The 20170-nt window shown below is 38.2% G+C and overlaps 1 protein-coding gene across 8 annotated transcripts; it reads left to right on the top strand.

Moving 5' to 3' along the window:
* Positions 1–7488: 7488 nt before the first annotated feature.
* On the top strand, positions 7489–19398 carry SRSF10 (serine and arginine rich splicing factor 10). 8 transcript variants are annotated; one of them, XM_043909239.1, is made up of 7 exons: positions 7489–7687; positions 9114–9218; positions 12763–12866; positions 14151–14313; positions 14534–14587; positions 14719–14820; positions 18090–19398. In XM_043909239.1, the coding sequence occupies exons 1-7, from the start codon at positions 7623–7625 to the stop codon at positions 18148–18150; spliced, it is 654 nt and encodes a 217-aa protein (XP_043765174.1). In that variant the 5' UTR covers positions 7489–7622; the 3' UTR covers positions 18151–19398. The 8 variants fall into 8 exon arrangements, with proteins under 8 accessions (XP_043765174.1, XP_043765167.1, XP_043765166.1 ...); XM_043909232.1 differs by lacking the exon at positions 18090–19398 and having other exon boundaries at positions 14537–14587; positions 14719–16768; XM_043909231.1 differs by lacking the exon at positions 18090–19398 and having other exon boundaries at positions 14719–16768.
* The last annotated feature ends 772 nt before the right edge of the window (positions 19399–20170 follow it).

The following is a 20170-nucleotide window of genomic DNA, read 5'->3' as shown; positions in this document are numbered from 1 at the left end:
GAAATCAAATAGATATAAGTTTAAAGAAGCAAAAATCTTAATCCAGAAAAATCTAGAAAATTGAAATTTCTTTTTTAAAATAATGTCCAGAATTGGTGACAGTGGCTGCCTCAGACTGAGAAATCCTCTAGGTCTGCCAAATATCACCTCCCTTCCAAACCAACCGTGAATTAAGTCCCTCTTTGTGTCAGCATCACCCTAAACTTCCATTTCTTATCCCTTATTGTTACTGCCTCCTAACATATTGTATCACCCAGTTAAATTTCGATCCCCTGAGAACTGTGTCTTATTCCTCAGTGTACTCCCAGTTTTAGCAGAAAGTATCAATTCTGCACATGTTTCGTATTGAATGAATAAGAAGAGTATAATCGATACAGCTTCCCAAAGGGCATTTTGATCATGTCTATCAAGCCCTTGAAGTTTTTCGTATTTTTTGACTCAGTGATTCAAAACAAATTAAAAATTTGTCCTAACCAAAATGTACAAAGATATTCATCTCAGGGTTAGTTTTCATAAAGAAAATTTGGAAACCAGGCAGATGTCCCAACATTCAGCAATACATTAAATTTTTTTCCTATTTTTAATGACCTCTTTTTATTGTGGTAAAATGTACATAACATACAATTTACCATCTTAACCGTTTTAAAATGTGCCATTCAGGGACACTTAATACATCACAATGTTATTGTTGTGCAGCCACCACTACAACCTCTTTCCTTTTCGTGTTCCTCTTCCCAACACACTTTCTTCACCCCAAAAGAGAACCTCGTACCCATTGAGCAGGCCTTCCCCAGCAGCCCCTGGTGACCACAATCTCCTTTCTGTCCCTATAGTTACCTATTTAGATATTTCATATTAATGCATGTGGTCTTTTATGTCTGGCTTGTTTCACTTAGTATAATGTTTTCAAGATTCATCCGTGTGGTAGTAATTCATTCCTTTTTATGACTGAATAATATTAAGCTGCATGAATAATATATTTTATTTACTCAGCGATCAATTAATGAATATTTGGGTTGTTCCATCTTTAGTTATTGTGAATAGTGTTGCTGTAAACATTCATGTCCAAATTTTTGTTTGAACACTGTTTTCAATTCTTTGGAGTATCTGCACCAGGAGTAGAATTGCTGGGTATTCCTATGTTTATGTTCTATATAATTCTATGTTAAGTTTATCGAGGAAGGGTTGAACTGTTTTTCACAGTGGCTGCACCATTTTACATTCTCACCAGCAATGCACAAAGGTTCCATAGATTCACATTTTCTTACATGCTTTTGCGATGTGAGACTGTCCCAGCATGAATAAAATAGACAAGTCCATGCTTTTAAGAAACAGACATTCAGCAGAGGGATCTGGGTAATAAACAAATTAATATTAATCTTTTTATTTTAATCATTTCAATCATTTCAATCATTTAAAAACGTAAGACTCATTCTTAATATGAAACTGAAACTGTTAGTTGCTCATTCAAGTCTGACTCTTTACAACCCCATGAACTGTAGCCTGCCAGGCTCCTCTGTCCTTGGGATTTCCCAGGCAAGAATACTGGAGTGGGTTGCCATTTCTTTCTCTAGGGGATCTTCCCAACCCAAGGATCAAACCCAGGTCTCCTGCATTGTAGGCAGATTTTTTACTATCGGAGCCACCAGGGTATGAGGATGATACAAAAACAAGCTACAAGCCCAACTTGGCCCAAGGGCTGTAGTTTTCAACCCCTGGCATACATTTCCACTTATCAAGACCAACCTAGCTGCTGCCAATCTGCCAGAAACAAAGATCAATGCTTAGCCCTGGGTACAGTGTCTCACAACCAGCTGGTCGACCCCTTTGGCAACAAGAGGAAGGGTTACTGTGATACCACTGGCATTGGGAGGACTGCATGTGGAACCCAGGGGACCTAGTTAGGTCTCCCTTGATGTCCCCTGACAACTGTACTGTGAGTGGACAAGTGCTGCAACCCTGACCTGAGGACACGGTGATGAGGGGCGCAGACCACCACCAGGCAAGCCATCAAGATTGGAAGAAGTGACTTGAGTGTGAAGACAGAGGAGGAGGGAGAGGAAAAATGCCAGATGTGGCCCAAGACCAACTGCAGCTACGGGATCCCATGAGCCTCCCTCGTCCAAGTTTTCCCCTTAGTAAGAGAGTCATGGGACCCACGAAGGAGATGCTTCCCAATAATATAAGAGAAAGGGAATCTGCATAGATCAAGGCGTGGACTTTAGCCACCATGGATGTGAAACCATGAAGGACCCTACGGGGCCTTCCTGGGACATACCCCTCCCCGTATCCTCTGCTGTAGGTAGCCCTCTTTGAAGGACCAGATAATAGTATCTCAAACATATTTCCTGAATTTTTCAGATGCTAAAAGCCTCCACCAAATGGAAAAAATTAACCATTTGATGATCATGAGCATGTAGCCCCAGACCTTCTGGCACCTAAAGACAGATCACCATCAACCAATGAGAGACATGAGCATGAGGTGATCACACACCCTGCGACCCTCACCCCTCACCTGACCTTTAAACATGATTTACTGAAACCCTTCCGGGAGTTCAGGGTCTGGCGGCATGAGCCACCTGTTCTCCTTGCATGACTTTGCAATAAATCTTTCTCAGCTTAAAACTCCAATGTTTCGGTTTATTTGACCTCACTGTGCATCTGGCACATGATCTTGGAACTTGCATTTGGTAACAGAAATGTGCTGCTTAGGTCTCCTTTTTAGAGTGACCCTCCTGCCTCCCCCGACCCTATGTGAGGTTAGCTAACAGCCTCAGCCACAGCACCTTCAGGATCCAGTCCAAGAACAGAAGACCAATGTTCCAGTTCAATCAATTAAGCAAGTGAAGTTCTCTCTTACCCAACCTGTTTCAGACCTTCTATTCAGGCCTTCCATTGATTGGATGAAGCCCACCCACTTAGGGAGGGCAACCTCCTTTGCTCAGTCTACCTGATCAAATGTTAATCTCCTCCCAAAATATCTTCACAGACACACACAACATAATGTTTGACCAAATATCTGGCACAGCAAAACTTGGTCAAGTTGACTTTGTTTGTCTACTTGTGTGTTGTGCTTGAGATAGTCTCTGACTTAGGCTCAGCGACACTCAAAAAATGTAGATATTTTAAGCAAGCTTTTTTACTTGGCCTATTGTTACTCTGGGATTGGATAATAGTTGACTGGTATTTTGGACAACATAAAACTAATTTGATTAAAATTAAAACAAGCCAATTATGAACCATGTAAAACTAACCTGAAACTCACTTTTACAAATACTGTGTACCTCACCCACTTAAGAACTCCTTGAAAACATGGCAACTATCTTAAATTATCTTTTATCCCCTTAGCCTTATATATTGTCAGGAAGCCTCATAGGGTCTCAAAGTTTCAATCTCTTTATCTGTAGAATGGGGATTAAATGATCAAATTAGATAATGCAGATAAAATGATAAACAGTAACTACATACAGTATATGCATGTAGTTAGTTCTTATCCAGTGTTCACTTTTATTGTCATCATCACCATTTCTACATAAATCAGTTATACTACAACTATGTAATAAAATATATTCTTTTAATGTATCCATAACATCCTTACATTCCCTCTTATTCCTTACAAACAGAACTGAGTGTGGTGTAAAGGAGGCTGCCCTCCCTAAGTGGGTGGGCTTCATCCAATCAATGGAAGGCCTGAATAGAAGGTCTGAAACAGACTGGGTAAGAGAGAACTTCACCTGCTTAACTGATTGAACTGGGACATTGGTCTTCTGCTCTTGGACTGGATCCTGAAGGTGCTGTGGCTGAGGCTGTGGGGTAGGTGATGATTCAAGTAGGATATGTCTTTTGAACTTTCTTCTACTCTTTCTTTTTTCTTGGGATGTAGACATGATGCCAGAAGCTCCAGCAGCTATTTTGTGACTATGAGGCAATTTGAGTATAGAAGCCAGCAGCGGGGATAGTGGAGAAGAAAGAAGGAGAAGCCTGGATAGCCTGAAGCTGCCATACCACTCCTGGACTCCCTATTCCTGACTTCTCAACATACAAAAAGCAAATAAGTGAAACTCTAATTTGTTTAGACCATACTGTATACCTGTTTCTTCATCTATAAAATGTAGAGAATAATAGTAACTTAGTGTATAGGTTTGGTATGAGGATTAAATAGTTAATATATGTGACTTAAAATAATTGAAAACTATGAGCAGAATGACCTCTAAAAGTTGTAACAATCTGCTACTTCTTTCTCTTTTGTGAGAAAAATGTCTGGCATTTAAGTGCTCAATAACGTGTAAGCTATCATGAGCAACACTATTATTATTTCAAGTTTTTGTTACAGGTAATTTAATGGAGTTCATAATTAATACTGCAATGATTAAAAACTCTATTAAAACTTTCTAATGGTCAGAGAAGATATTCTTTATAAAATGTTTAGTGAGGGAAAAAACACTTCATTAAACTGTATATATAGTATGACCCCAACTTAAACCATTATAGAAATGCTCAGGGAGAGGGGATCGGGATGGGGAACACATGTAAATCCATGGCTGATTCACGTCAACATATGGCAAAAACCACTACAATATTGTAAAGTAATTAGCCTCCAACTAATAAAAATAAATGGAAAAAAAGAAATGCTCAGAAATTTGGAAAAGTTTTAGAAAGAATTAGTTCTGAGAGATATGATCACAGGTAATGTTTGTTGTCTTTAAAAGTTTCTCTATTTCCAAAATGTTAACAATAAATATAGGACGTTTATAACTGGGAAAGATGTTATTTTGAGACATTAAAAGGAGGCTAAGATATAACAAATGATTTTTATCTTAAGCAGACTTAAAGTAGCAATCCACGTGCTAGCACAAATCATCTAAGGAATAAGATAAATTAGTTACATTAGTGGTGAATTCACTCACACAGCAGAGCTAGTGGTAGCTGGACTTCAAAAAAGGGACTGTACATAGATAAATTGATTCTATGTTTATGTGTGTCCTAAAGTTTCTGAATCCACAGGTAAGGAATGTCTAAAAGGGAACACGGAGTCCTCAATGTGGGGAACTTGGCTTGCTGCCTACTCATTAGAGTGAGAGGGAAACACCAGGCATGACTTATTAAACACATTTAAAGAGCATGCTTCTAACTGATTGTTTGTTCATGGAGACAGAGGCAGTACTGAGCACCATGCAGGGCAATTGTCTGAATTAAACAACTGTAGCAATAAACTTAAGCTTGATATACTGACTCAAGATTTTGGTTTTGTTTATGGAGACAGGCTCATAACATCATTCCAAGGCTTTAATAACAACACAGAATTGATCCCTGAGCCTCCCTCCAACAAGCAGCACAGCCCTCTTAGGTGTGATGTCTGTACCATCACCCACAAATCAGGAGAGAGTTGTTTCAGCATCAAGGAAATTCATAGGTATGTATTTTACACTTGGATCTTATTTGTGCAATTCTAAGAATAGAACGCAAGGAGAGTGGTTTTCTGATGTAAATCCCAATGAAACATAATTTCTTCAAGAAGTGAAGCAGTGCCAGCAGACGGTTTTCAGAGGTTAACATTTGGCTTTCAAAAAAATTACCAACTCTGGCATTGTGCTCACAAAGAAATACGGTGCTGTTAACCGCACGTGGAAGCACTTTTGTGAGGAAGTGTTGCACTTCCAAAATTCTTTGACATATCTCCTCCCCCACCTGCCTCTGCCACTCCCACCACCACCTGCAGCAGATTGCTAGTTTGGTAAAGTGCCCAGCTCAAGCCCCAGCTAAAAAGTGCTTACTTTCTCTATTTTCCCAATACCATCTTTTCAAGACTCTGGGATTCTAAAGCACAAAAGATAAAGGGGCTCTGGCATGTGAGGAAGAAAGTGATTCTAGTCAGTAAATATTTGCTCCTATTATTATATTCACTTGCTCCTATTATTTCTCAAGGCATTAGGAGTAACAATAGTAATTGCTAACATTCAGGGCAGGCTCCAGGCACGGGAGCCCACACTCAGAATCACCTTGCCCTTGGCTTAGAGTGCTGCCATTGTCATCTTAATTTTTGAACATTTTCAATTTGCCCTGAGTCCCACAAATTATGTAGCCATCCCATTAACATTTATAGAGCACTCAATATGCAACAGACTCTGTTCTAAACATTTATCCACATGTTAATTTCCTTGTTGTTGTTGTTTAGTGGCTAAGTTGTGTCCCACTCTCTGCAACCTCATGGACCCGCCAGGCATTCTTTACCATCTGAGCCACCAGGGAAGCCCTTTCATGTCCAGTCTCTCACAATTGCCGTTTCCCAGAGGCTACAAGATATGTGATGAAGGATGGTGGGATATGTGCTTCTGTGTTGTGTCAAAATTTTCTCCATTTTAAGTTCTAAGTTAAGTAAATATTAATAGCTATGACCCACATGTCTTCCCTGAGAGCTCAGTTGGTAAAGAATCTGCCTGCAATGCAGAAGACCCCGGTTCCATTCCTGGGTCAGGAAGATCCGCTGGAGAAGGGATAGGCTGCCCACTCCAATATTCTTGGGCTTCCCTTGTGGCTCAGCTGGTAAAGAATCCAGCTGCAATACGGAAGACCTAGGTTCCATCCCTGGGTTGGGAAGATCTCCTGGAGAAGGGAAAGGCTACCCACTCCATTATTTTGGCCTGGAGAATTCGGGGTTGCAGAGTCAGACACGACTGAGCGACTTTCACTTTGACAACCCATATAAACAAACCTCTTTGAAATCTTCCCATAATCTGTTTAAGAGTGTGAAGTTCTGAGACCAAAAATTTGGAGAAACACTGCAATACAGGAACGAAGCACGCTCAGGAAGCCATTAGCAACAGAGACGGTGTAGATGACAATGGTGACTAATATGTGAGGTTTGCGTCCCATTTGGGGAGGAACTGGCCTTTCATGGAGAGGAAACCGCGTGGATGGGTGGAGGGAAAAGAACAAGTGGGGTGGTGGCTAGGGGCCACCGGGGCAAAGGCCCCCAGGGAGTGGATCCGCCGAAAGCACCGGAGAGGCAGGCCGATCTCTCTGCAAGGACACACATGTCCTTCCCTCTCACACTAATACTAGAGAGGCCGTAAATTCTTCTCTTGCAGGTCAGCGATCTCGTGAAAGCCAGGACATACCATGGACCAGACAGAAAAAAAGGCCTGTCTCTCCGAATGATAACATTTAAAACTCTGTCCAGTTTGTAACGACTGTACAGTATGGCGCACAAGTTAAAACATCTGCTTCCTGACTTAGAGGGGTGAATGAGAGGGGAAAGCGACGCAAGGAAGGAAAAGGCGGGAAAATAAAGCCTTAAAGAAAGAAAGAGCGGGCTGCGGGCAAAGGGGGGAGGTAGCTCAAGAAGCCAATGAATGAGACCGAGGCTGCGGCACGTACACCGGCCGCCCGTGTGCGCAGGCGCACGCCTAGTGATCTCGCGGGAAAGAACCGTTGCAGGTCCCGGCGTGGAGCCCAGGTAGGAGGGGAGTGGGTGGGGGAGCGGGAGTGAAGTCTCGCGAGAAGAGGCGGTCGCTGTAGCGGAGCCCTCTGGCTGTGTGTGTGTCTGAGGAGGATCCGGCGCCGAAGCTGCAGACGGTTTGCTGAGCCCGTTAGTGTCCCTTCGGAGACTCAACGCCGGCGTCATGTCCCGGTACCTGCGCCCCCCCAACACGTCTCTCTTCGTGAGAAACGTAGCCGACGATACCAGGTATGTACAGGGGAGGCCGCAGGCGGTAGGGAAAGACCGCTGCGGCGACGCATGGGGCCTGGGTCGGGGGGAGGGGAAGGGGTGAAGATGGCGGGTACCGCGCGGGCTTTCCGGCCCAAACTAGGCCGCGCCGCCGGCTCAACCGCCGCGTGGGAGCGAGGGCGGCGGCCGCTGATCCTCCCAGGCGGTCGCGGGAGCGCGGGCCGCGTGGCGGGGGTTTCGGCCCCCTCCCCCTCCGCAGATCGGGGGGAGCCTTCCTCCCCGCTTCCTCTCTTCGGTTCCAGTCTCGGGTCTCCGCCGATCATCAGCGCCCCATTGATTTGAAGTTAACGTTCTTTGGGGTGCACGCCCCCTCGGCCCACAAGTTGGCTTTTTTTTTTCTTTTTTTTTCCTTTTAGTTAAAATTGCTTTGCAGTAAAATAACGGGATCGGGGCGGGGGGTGAGTGTGGCGTAGCATTTGCTACCCTTTTTGCTGTGTTATATTTGCCTTTTTTTTTTTCTTTTGGTGTTGGAGATGTTTGGAGAAAAGGGATGTTGAGATTAGAGATAACAAAAATTTCTCCCAGTGAGACGGTACGAAACAGTCCTTCCCTTTTTCCGGGAAATGCCGATCACGCTTTGAAAACGGAGGTTTAGGAAGCTTCTACCGTTAGGGCGTTGATAGCTAAATTGGATTAATCTGGACCGTCCCTTTGTTCTCGCCAATTCCCTTAATTGTTTGGAGTTGCGGTCAGAATTTTTTGGAAAAGGTGTTACCAGATTTACGGTTTCACAAGTAACCACTTTACACACACGCACCATTTTGGTAGCCTTGTGTGATTTTTCTGTCTTTTAAGTAGGGAAAGGAAAGTAAGCAATAGTACTCTAGCTTCTAGGAAATTTCCCCCTTTTTGTCATACTGACATTTATGGGGAAATTTTATATATTTGTCTTTTATTTTTCAAACCGTATCTACTTGTTATCAAGTGTGTAACCCTGTCGCTAAAATTTGGGGCAAAAAAAGAGCTTGATATTTTTCAGAATACTAGAGTTGCTTTAATACTGTGGTTTTTTTTTAATTAATACTTACATACAACTTAATGTTAACTATAGTTTTTATGAAAAGTGAAGACTGTAGATAAAAGCAGTGAAGATTAAGTTGTAATCAAGTTTTCATAAATGTCTGTTTTCCTGTTGATGTAAAACACTAGTAGGTTTTATCACCAACTCTTTTATTATGTTCCAAAATCATGGATTCTGGCTGTCCTTTTTCAAAAAGACATGTTGTATATTTTTACAGTTGGCTCTCCCTGTTTGTTTCAGGTCATCCAGGAACATAGCACAGTCCCTTTCATTATTTAAGATAGTACAGAAAGAAACCTATTTCTTACAAAGAAACTGTTAAGAGTGAACATAAAAATTTGGCGTCTTTTTATGATGTTTTAGGTCTGAAGATTTACGTCGGGAATTTGGTCGTTATGGTCCTATAGTTGATGTGTATGTTCCACTTGATTTCTACACTCGCCGTCCAAGAGGATTTGCATATGTTCAATATCCTTTCTTCAGATGGCTGATTAGTGAGGGGTGTTGAAGTTTGAAATTCAAGTTTTTGTAAGAGGTAACATCTAAAAAGTAGTTTTTTTGGTGTGTTTTTTTTTTTGTCCTCTAATGTTTTGTCTTCAGTTTTTTTCTAAATTAATTCTGACTCGCATTGTTCTTACTATTTCTTAAAGTTAATCCAAAAATAGTAAAATATTTAAATTCCCATTCATGCTGCTGAAACTCAAATCAATTATAATATGTGATTTAAATTTGAATACACTCTACCACCTCTAATGTAACTCAAAGGTTAATATGTTCTTGTGCTTAGCAATTAAAATTTGGTATTCTTGTTTGTTAATTTGAATCACTTGATCAAAAACAAACTGTATAATAACAATGAGGTAAGCTTCTTTAATATTGTCCCCTAATTTGCTGTCCTCTGTTGTTACCTCAGAGAATGTAAAGCTGTACAGTTAATGGCGACCCCAAAGAGAAAGCATGAAAGAACCTTTAGAGTAGAGTTCAACACTTAAGGCAAGTAGACAAGCCAAAGACCTCTTAAGGATCAGGCTTGAAGAGAAGGGAGAGTTTGGGAAAAGAAAATATAAAGAAAAGCTGGAAGAAGGACAAGCCTAATGGGAGACAAAGCCTCGCTTTATCTACAAAAGGGGGAAAAGGTTGTTTTTCAAAGTTAAAGATAAAGCCATCTGTCATATTTGGCCAAGCATCTCATGACAAGTCCTTCTGACAAGCACTTAAAGAGTTAAAGGTCAAGATGAAGTTGAATGATGGCCAAGATTAAAGGAGTCATACCTGATGTATCCTACAGAATAACTATTTTCCTTGGTTTTTTTTTTTTTTTCTTTTTTTCTTTTTTTTTTTTCCTAATGTTTTGTAAGCAGTTAATTTTCAAAATTTTTCCGGTTTGGTCTAGGGACAAAACCTGTAACTTGATTTTGTGGGCTTTTGATGTTGTGGTGTGGTCTTGTATAAATGCACTCTCTCTTAGCTTGTGAAGTTCAAGTGTAACAGGATGTAATGTTGTTAAGCTTAAACTCAGCATAGTTCTGTTTTGGGCCAGGTGGTCAAGTGCCATAGGGTGGCAGGCAGGGCTCTTGGAGTAGCATGAGGTTCTGGAGTCAAACCGACTCCACAGAGGCGTGGTGAAAGGGGATACAGGTGCATGCATTGGGGGTTACTTAGAAACTGCTCTGGTGGTCTTAGAAGGTCATATCCACTAGAGATACTGTCTGTTTATAGATTTTTAAAGGGAATGCTAGTGGCACACACATTCTTCTAAAATCTGCAGCTTAGTTCTGTGAAACCTACTGGCCCTGAATGCTTTAGCACATACGGTCAGTTGTCCCAGAATGGGCTGCAAAAGGCCTTATCCTTGCTATAAGCACTAATCAGGATCTATGGGAAATTGTTCCTTGGCCCGGAGTCTCAGGTGATATTGTTTCCTTCCGTGAGATCATCTTGTGACAGCAAAGGTTTGGGCTGTGTACTTAAATTCTTACTGCTTACATTCACTGGATCTCAGGAAACTTAGCCGAGTTCTAGAGAGACTTAGGGGAAATGCCCAAAGCTGCCACTCTGCAGGGCCACTGCTCAAGGACAGTTGTGAGAATTGGTTGCAAAGCTCTGTTACAGAGAGGGTAAGAACTATATCTGGCTTGTTTTCTTTTTTTTTTTAAACTAGCAGCGTATTCTGGCTTAGAGTGTTGACCTGATTTTACCTGGTTTGGGGGTGGCCTGGGAACCAGGATCAGGAGTTTGTGATACTTGAGCCAGAGAAGAGTTATTATTCAAAGGAACCTCAAGGCCAATTACAGCTTTTTTTATATATATACAATTTTTCTTTGGTCTTAAAATAGTTAAAAAGAAATGGGTATCAGGATTTTGCAAAGACGTTGAGTATAAATTTCTCCATAACTGGCATCAGAATATTTGACTGCCTTTGCTGCTGTTCTCTTTTTTATCTGACCCCATTCCCAACTAACTGTCTCTTAACGGGTAAGGTAGAGCCTTGCCATGGTTCATCCAACCCAGGATTCTGTTTTTGAGGGTAGCCCCAGATGGTGATTGGCTCTCATTAATAATTTTTATGTTTCATGATCTAAATCCTTTTATTTTGTCTCAAAGTAGTATATCATTAAATGAACTTGTTCCTTTCAATTATTTTAAAGCCAGACTGCATTAACCTGGAAGAGTGTTTGGTTATAGTATTCCAGGCTGTAAACTCCCCATCAGCCTTTGTCTTTTCATGATGAAAGCGTCAGGATGTAAGACTTGAGAAAACCTCTGCTTCACTATACATAATAGCCTCGGGAAGAGAACTGGGACCCTGCTGTGGTCCTTAAGTCCTTTCAGAACAAAAAATAGCAAATATAGTGAGACAGACCTTTTAGCCTCTGGAGTAAAAGAATATTAATATCAGTCTTGAAGGGAGTATATCGCTCTGGGATGTTTTTAATCAGCACTTAAGATCTGCACTCCTCTCATTAAGAAATAGAAATGGACAAGTTAGAACAGTGAATTTCAGTACGTGAATTTTAGAATGAAAATCCACACCCAAACCTAGCCTAGGTCCACTTCAGAAGCTTTTCGGTTAGACACTGCTCTGAATATGTGCTTGGCTTCTATTAGAATGGTGGTTTTAGGAAAGGAACTAAATTTGGCCTGAAGAATTTTGTGAAGCTTACATTGACTGGGGAGAACAAAGCAACTTGGCCTCTCAGATCAAAAGCTGGGTACCAGCAATTCCTGCTTTGGGCTTATAAGTATTATCTTGAAATTCTCAAATTGAAAACCAGTCCCAAACCCATTTCCTCATGGGAAGCTTTATGTTTAGTGTCATGGTTAGGACTTTCTAATCCAGGAATCTTTAGAAATGGTCTGTTATTTCCTGACAGCATGCTTTTATAGTCTGTGCATGGATGTAATGTGCTTTTGGTATAGTGATGTCTTTAGTGTTGCTTGATCTGTCTTGATAACTGCAAGTGGCTAGCATATCAGTCTTAGTGTGGTATAGTAAGACAGCTACGTGAAATAATCTGTTAGATATGTCTGAAAAAATAGCAAGATTAATTTGAGGTTAATGCTTTCATTTCTTGTAAGGTAATATTCCGCTTGCTTACACAAGAACTATTGGCATTTTTTTTTTTCATTTGAAACAAAAATACAAAAAACAGTTTTGGTTTTATTTTAAGAAATTTTTGTTTTGGCATACAACATAAAATTGGCATTTGTTTTTCTATTTTGTCTTTTTCTGTAAAATTCTTAAAACAGGAAAATCCTGATGGGCTTACTTGGTGGTTCAGCTATAACAGACTTTATATCAATTATAACTTTATAATATGTATTCGCATGTGTTTTCAAACTTACACAAGTACGTTCATACTATGAAGTGTTTATAGCTGAATCAACCAACTAGTTAGTGGGGTCTTGATTTTCTAGAATAATGTTGAGAGATTGCGAATTGTTCCAGGCTTACCAACTGAACTCATTATCAAAGTTTACAAAACTTCCCAAGCCCCTTAACATTTAGCACATTTGAGGATGTTCGTGATGCCGAAGATGCTTTACATAATTTGGACAGAAAGTGGATTTGTGGACGCCAAATTGAAATACAGTTTGCACAGGGGGATCGAAAGAGTAAGTATAAGTACTCTTATGTCTAATACATGTAAAATACATCATATTTAGACACTGTTTTGAGAATGCTTCTTGGAAATATTTGTGCAATATGTCTATCTGTTCAAAACCGAAAACGATAGTTTGGGGGAATTCTTGAATACTTTGCAGAATTTCAAGGTAGACATAAGGATTTAGAATGCATTGACCAGAATCCCTGAAGTATGTTTGGACACTAAGAAAGTGGATCATTATTATCAGTTATGGCATGTTTAATATACTATGTGTAATTGAATAAAATTTATAAAGTTTTGGTTCTCTTGAGTCTTTTCCCTTCCTTATAAAGATCATCATGGTATATTGAGTAATTATGTAGGTGCCTGACTGTAGAAGTTGACAGACTGAGAAAGAGTATATAGATTAAACCTAGAATAGATGCTATTATTATTACTTGATTTTTGTTAATGCAGGCATACACCAGGTGCTGGCTGCATGCTGATAAGGCAGAAGTACAGGCTTTATAGTCAAATGAACCTGGGTTTAAATTCTGGCCTAACCGTTATGTTAGCTTAAGCAAGATAGTAAAAGATAGAGGTTAAGATAGTTACTGAAGAGAGGAGAATCACTTAGGTAGATACAAGCTATTAGTAATTCTCTAGTTTTTGGGTTGGATGATAGGTTCCTGGGTAGTCACTGTATTATTTATACCTTCATACACACACACACGTAAAGTATCTGCTTCATAGGATCAAATGAGATTAATGAAAGGATTGAGGCCTCTCCAAGGATATGGGTATGTCTAAGGCATTCAGCAAGTGTTAGTTTTCTTTGTCATGGTTTCTCAGAACTATATAACTAAATGTATGTTGTTGCATTTTGACATTACATATTGTTCATAGGCCACCATTAAGTATTTTGTCATTGTTAATTGTGTTCCAGATGAGTGGAAACCATGGTAAGATTGTTCCAAATTAGCATGTGGTTCAAAAGTCATTTGTGTTTTAATTTGGAATTTTAAAAATATATTCCTGATGTTGAAGTAGTTGACTTATTTTGGACTACAAAGTAGATGTGAGAGGTCTTGGGGAAAAAAAATAATTGGGATAGTTGAGAGTATCATTTTTAACATAAAACCATCTCTAATTTGCCTTGCTTGAAAATAAATACCTTTTCCAAGATATTCAGTTAGCCTTGACACAGATTTCAGGGCAAAGGGGAAAGTGATACAGGAAATTTTCCTATAACTTGAAGGCTTAAATACTACATTTTTAATGTTTGTAAATATTTCCCTTCTCTGTTTCATAGCTCCAAATCAGATGAAAGCCAAGGAAGGGAGGAATGTGTATAGTTCTTCACGCTATGATGATTATGACAGATACAGACGTTCTAGAAGCCGAAGTTATGACAGAAGAAGATCAAGAAGTCGGTCCTTCGATTACAACTATAGAAGATCTTATAGTCCTAGAAAGTAAGTGATGTGTACCACAGTGATGTGTCAGAAAAACTTTGTTAGTCTTTAATTTTTTAAATCTTTTTGTATACTTTTTAATTATGTATATTGTATGCTTCATTGAGACTTAAGATATTTTTACTACTTTATTTTTTTTAAGTTTTATGGTTCACTTTTTTAATTAGAAACTTATAAATAGACATGTGTCACTGTTTGCTTTTTCTGATGTACTTTTTAGCAGTAGACCGACTGGAAGACCACGGCGTAGCAGAAGCCATTCCGACAATGATAGGTAAATAACTTTGCTTTGAAAAAGACTTTATACATTTTTCAATTTCAGAGTGAACTTTTGCTCTAAAAACAAATTTGATTAATATAGAATCTAATTTTTACTCTAATTGTATTTCTCCTCTGTTTTGAAAGATTCAAACACCGAAATCGATCTTTTTCAAGATCTAAATCCAATTCAAGATCACGGTCCAAGTCCCAGCCCAAGAAAGAAATGAAGGCTAAATCACGTTCTAGGTCTGCATCTCACACCAAAACTAGAGGCACCTCTAAAACAGATTCCAAAACACATTATAAGTCTGGCTCAAGATATGAAAAGGAATCAAGGAAAAAAGAACCACCTAGATCCAAATCTCAGTCAAGATCACAGTCTAGGTCTAGGTCAAAATCTAGGTCAAGGTCTTGGACTAGTCCTAAGTCCAGTGGCCACTGATAGTATAAACCATGATATTTTTAGGCATGTATCATTCATTTACTCATAGTTTGGTTTACTTAAATTATCAGGAATACAATGTTGCAATGATGCTTAAAAAACACTTGTCAGTTTTCCCTGTACCAGGCAATGGTTATAATTAAAATGATATGCTGTTGAGAAGCCACTCTTAAGAGTCCAGTTTGTTTAATGTTATGGGCAGCTACCAATTCGTGGTGTCTCTGTATATTTTTGTAAAGATTCTCATTTTTTATGCTTGAAGTATTGGTGAAAAGATGTTGGTTGACCATAATTTGCAACATTGTCTTATTAAAAATAAACTTTCATATCCATATTTGGTAGAACTGTTAACCTAGAAATGTAGCTTGCTAATAAGATAGAATGATAAAAAAGTGAAGTTGTAGCCACAGTACAACACTGACCGACCAGACACATTTAGGTTCAGGGTGGACCTTTTTGTCTTGTCAAGATGTCTAGGCCCGTGATGATAATTTATGGCACGGTGTGGAATAGTTCTTTTGTTAACCCCCACTGTCTTGGGAAATGACAACTGGGTTAAGTAGCATTTTCAGGCAGATTGTTTGATTGAAACAAGGAGCCTTCACTTTCCTGGTTTCCATGAAGATTTGGAACCATACAAACGTCGGAAAAACACCTTAAAATTTGGGCAGGTTGATGATGGCAGAAATAATTTTAAGGGGGAAAAGAATGCTCTTACGTAGTTACTCTAAACTTTAAGGAGCGTTGTTGACCATAATGCATAGTTTTCTTACTGCTGTTAAAAGCAAGTAAAGTGCTTCAAAGGAGGTTTTGTTAGTGCATAGTATAAAAGGACTGAATTTTGATGCTTAAAGCTCTTGGTGTGTGCATTTGTATCAAAATGTGCCCATCTCTTTATGAAGGAAGCTTGTTCTTCACACCTCAGTTTATTTAACGTGAGGCAAGTTAAAAAGCAACACTCCCATTCTAAGTGATTCTCTGGTGCCATGAGATTTAAAATAACTTTGGAAAAAATTAATTTCAAGAAAGTCACATCTCTTGAGTTTTTGATTGATTATCAGTGTAGTACCTGATAAAAATAAGAAAATAATACCCTACTCTTTATAAAAATGTCTAACATCTCTCTGTGAGATCATGTGGGGGCAATAAAAAGTGACTTGATATGTCCAGTCTCATTTCAGAGTAAAAGCTAGCATCTTTAAAATTTTAGATTGCTTGCTTACAGGCATAAGTAAGAAATGTTGTGGGGAAACTATCCCTTTTAGAGGATTACTTTTTTCAGTTATGGTTTTAGAGATCTAGGCCTTGCCTGTAAAGAACAAAAGGTGGTTTTTAAATACTGTTTGTGGAATGTGTTTAAAGGATTGATTCTAGAACCTTTGTATATTTGATAGTATTTCTAACTTTCATTTCTTTACTGTTTGCAGTTAATGTTCATGTTCTGCTATGCAATCATTTATATGCACGTTTCTTTAATTTTTTTAGATTTTCCTGGATGTATAGTTTAAACAAAAAGTCTATTTAAAACTGTAGCAGTAGTTTGCAGTTCTAGCAAAGAGGAAAGTTGTGGGGTTAAACTTTGTATTTTCTTTCTTATAGAAGCTTCTAAAAAGGTATTTTTATATGTTCTTTTTAACAAATATTGTGTACAACCTTTAAAACATCAATGTTTGGATCAAAACAAGACCCAGCTTATTTTCTGCTTGCTGTAAATTAAGCAAACATGCTATAATAAAAACAAAATGAAGGAAATAATGATTAACTGGAATTATTATAGTTTTGAATGAGATTCTAAAATAACAGTGGAAACAATTCTTTGTAGATTTAGGAGTATTTTAAATCAGTGCTGCACTAGGCACAACTTTTACTTTGGAAATGATAGAACTTGCCAGAAAGGTACATCTTTTACATAGTACTTAAAATTTCCTATGTAATTTCAAAAGTTGTTTCATGATTGCATATTAAACCCCTTGGGTTAAATAACTTAGGTTATTTGTAGTGTTAAGATATGCATTAAAATGAAATTTGAGTCAGATTTTTAAGTTTATATTTTCATTATTAGATGGACCAATAATTCTACTTGTCCCCATCCTAAACAGGGTGGATTGGGCCTTAGGTTTATGGCATGATTTAAAATATTTTTGCTTTCAGTGTTGGTGAGCACTCAATGTTAAGTGATAGTCACTGTGGGGAACTGGTTTAGGTGTTTTGTGGTCTGAGTTCTAGCTTTATACTGAAAACAAGTATAGCTGATATTTATTATGATGTGCCAGACACTATTCTAGTTTTATGTATTAATTCATTTACTCATCATGAACCCTGTAAGAAAGATAATTTTATTTTCTCCATGTCACAGATGATAAACTGAGGCACAAAGAAAAAGCTATAAAAGGCAGATCCAGGATTTGAGCTCAGGCCTGATCCTTAGATGATTTTTTTTTTCTTAGTGGACTATAAATAGAGTAGATTTAGGAAATAACCCATTGAAATTGTTCTCAGTCCATATAGAATTAGAAGGCCTGATGTTTTTGGTTTTTTTATGTGTCACTTATTTTTAGATTTTCTTGGGAACTTTATATGTTATTTCTAAAGTGACATACTTAACATGGCTTCAAAGGGACTATTATAGTTGAACCCAGGGTAGGGATCCTACTCATACTTGAGGATCCTTATAGAGGGCTTTAATGTTGGGTTACATAGTTGCATAATTATTGAGTATGTACTGTGTGTCTGGCACAACCCAGTATTGGAGTAGAACATATCAAGACTCAAAAGTGAGAGCTGACAGTTCACCTCTCTTTTTACTTAAGATCTCTCTGCATTTTTTTTTTTTTTTTTTTGAAGCCAAGTAAACAAGAAGAATAATGACAGATAATGCTTAAGAAAGGAAAGTGCTACATAGAGTATGAGCTCTTAAGTTACAACCCAGGAAAAATACCTGGGAACTATTATACTATTCTCTTGAAAATTTGGCCCTGTAAGCTGCTACATCCAGTTCAACTAACAAAATCCTGTATACCACAGAGAAGAATAAAGAAAAACCAAACTGACAAACATCCTTCTTTTATTTAAGACCAAACTGCAGCTGGAATACCCAGTACAGTTCTGCTTACTACACTTCAAGAAAGATCTGAGAAAGCGGAAAAAGAACCAAAGAAGGGCAGTTCAAGCGACCAAAGGGTGGGTGGAAGGTGCTGCAGTATGAATACTGTACGAATATTTTGACTCTGGTCTGAAAAGATAAAAGAATGTTATGGAAACTACATGGAATATTTGAAGTCCCTTCAAGTTTGAAAGTAAGCATTTTAGGACAAATAAAAGGAAATTCAACTTTGTACTTGTGGAAACTAATCCCTAAATCTGAATAGGTTTATACTGATTCATGGGTAACAGGTCCATGTTAAATTATTGGAAACTAGGATGTCTGAATATCAAGGAAGACAGCCATAGTCTCTTACAGTGCCTCTATTGGTCTGTCTCAAAGTGAATTGGGTGAGAAAAGGTATGGTCCAATATAAACTTGGTTATCTCTTAAAGTCAGTTCTATTTTTGCTATTGGGAAATCTTGCCTTTGTTTATTATTCCAGTGCCAGTGTTTTCTGCTAATGCTTTGCTTTGTTGGCATCTGAGTTTCCTTACTGGTATGCCATATGTGGTTTACATCCTCCTTAAACACGCTCCCTCGTAAATTCCAATTATGATACTTGACATCCAGCTAAGAGGGTCCATCTCTTCTCACCTCTTTCCTAGTCAGTATATACAGCAAACATTTACTGAGCCCTTAGTATGCCCAAAAAATTGTACGGGGTAATTGGGGAGAAAAACAGATAAAACCCACTTATTCAATAAATGTCTACTGAGCACAATCTAGTGAATCATTACATTGTGGCCTCATTGTCTTGTTTGAGGTGTATTATAACAATATTTTACACCATTTATATCCTATGTAATTATAAAATCCGATATATTATCAAAGAAGCAATTTTGTGGTTATTTGCCATTTAAAAGTATCCAGTATTTGTTTGCATCCCATTAGTAACAAATAATGAAAAAATGATGTTTTAATCTGTAATAAACTGATTTATTGTGCAGTGACTGTAATATACTAGAGTTATATTTAATTGTTAACTCTGCCTCCTCAGACACATATTAGGCAACAATCCCCAAAATAAATATTTAACTTTGCATCAGATGTAAAGGAGACTCTGGGTGCTATAATTAAGATTTATTTTGAGGCAGACAGAGAGCTGTTAATTCCCAACTGATTTAGTATGTTCTGTAATTGAGAAAATGTTCACCAAATTATACTTTTTAGTGATTTACATGTACATTTTATAGGGGACATGTTCTGTGTATAGTGAATAAATAACTTTTGTAGTATCGCAAAATGTTTTGGATTCCTTAGTTCCTCATTAGGATGTGCAGTTTACCTATACATTGATTTCATCACTTGCATATTTGTCTTATTTCTGCTGCATTTAAAACTTTTTATCTAAAGTTATTCCCCTAAAAATATAGAAGTGTTTAAGCCTTTATAAAGATTTTGAAAATATAGCAGAATACATCTAAGGGAGATGTGAAATGGAGGTATTTTTACCCCTGCTACATTTTTTAATATTTCAAACTTGCACAAGACCACACAGCAAGTAAGTGGCAGATACTAGTTAGTGTCCATGGTTTTTCATTTGGTTCATCTTTTTTAATCAAATGGGTAAATTTAATAACAATACAATTAATACAATGGAATCTAGAATTCACTTGCAAGATTTAATAGATTTGTCAAAATAATTTAATTACAGAGTATTTTTAACTTTCTTGGATGAAAAAGGTTAAATGTAATCCAGCTGTTGACAGCAGCTATCACTCACTTTCCAATCTAGCTTCCCAAATCTCAATCACATTGTATTGCATTTTGAACATTCTTGTTTACAAAATCCTGAGATATTTTGAAGTGGGGAGGCTGTGAACTTGAACAGCACAGTGGTAGCTCAGGAGTAACAGTGTTTAACGAAGAGGTCTATCAAAGCTTTTTACACCTGGAGTCCCAGGTGTAACTGTCCTCATTGATAAATGAAGTCAGCAGACCATTCACAACTACTATCTGTAAAACGTAGCTAGCTGCTATGGAAAAGGTTCGTATTTGGGTTTTCCCTT

This window comes from Cervus elaphus, chromosome 8 (genome assembly GCF_910594005.1).
Source record: "Cervus elaphus chromosome 8, mCerEla1.1, whole genome shotgun sequence".
Lineage (NCBI taxonomy): Eukaryota > Metazoa > Chordata > Mammalia > Artiodactyla > Cervidae > Cervus > Cervus elaphus.
This window is presented reverse-complemented; position numbering and strand designations above follow the sequence as displayed.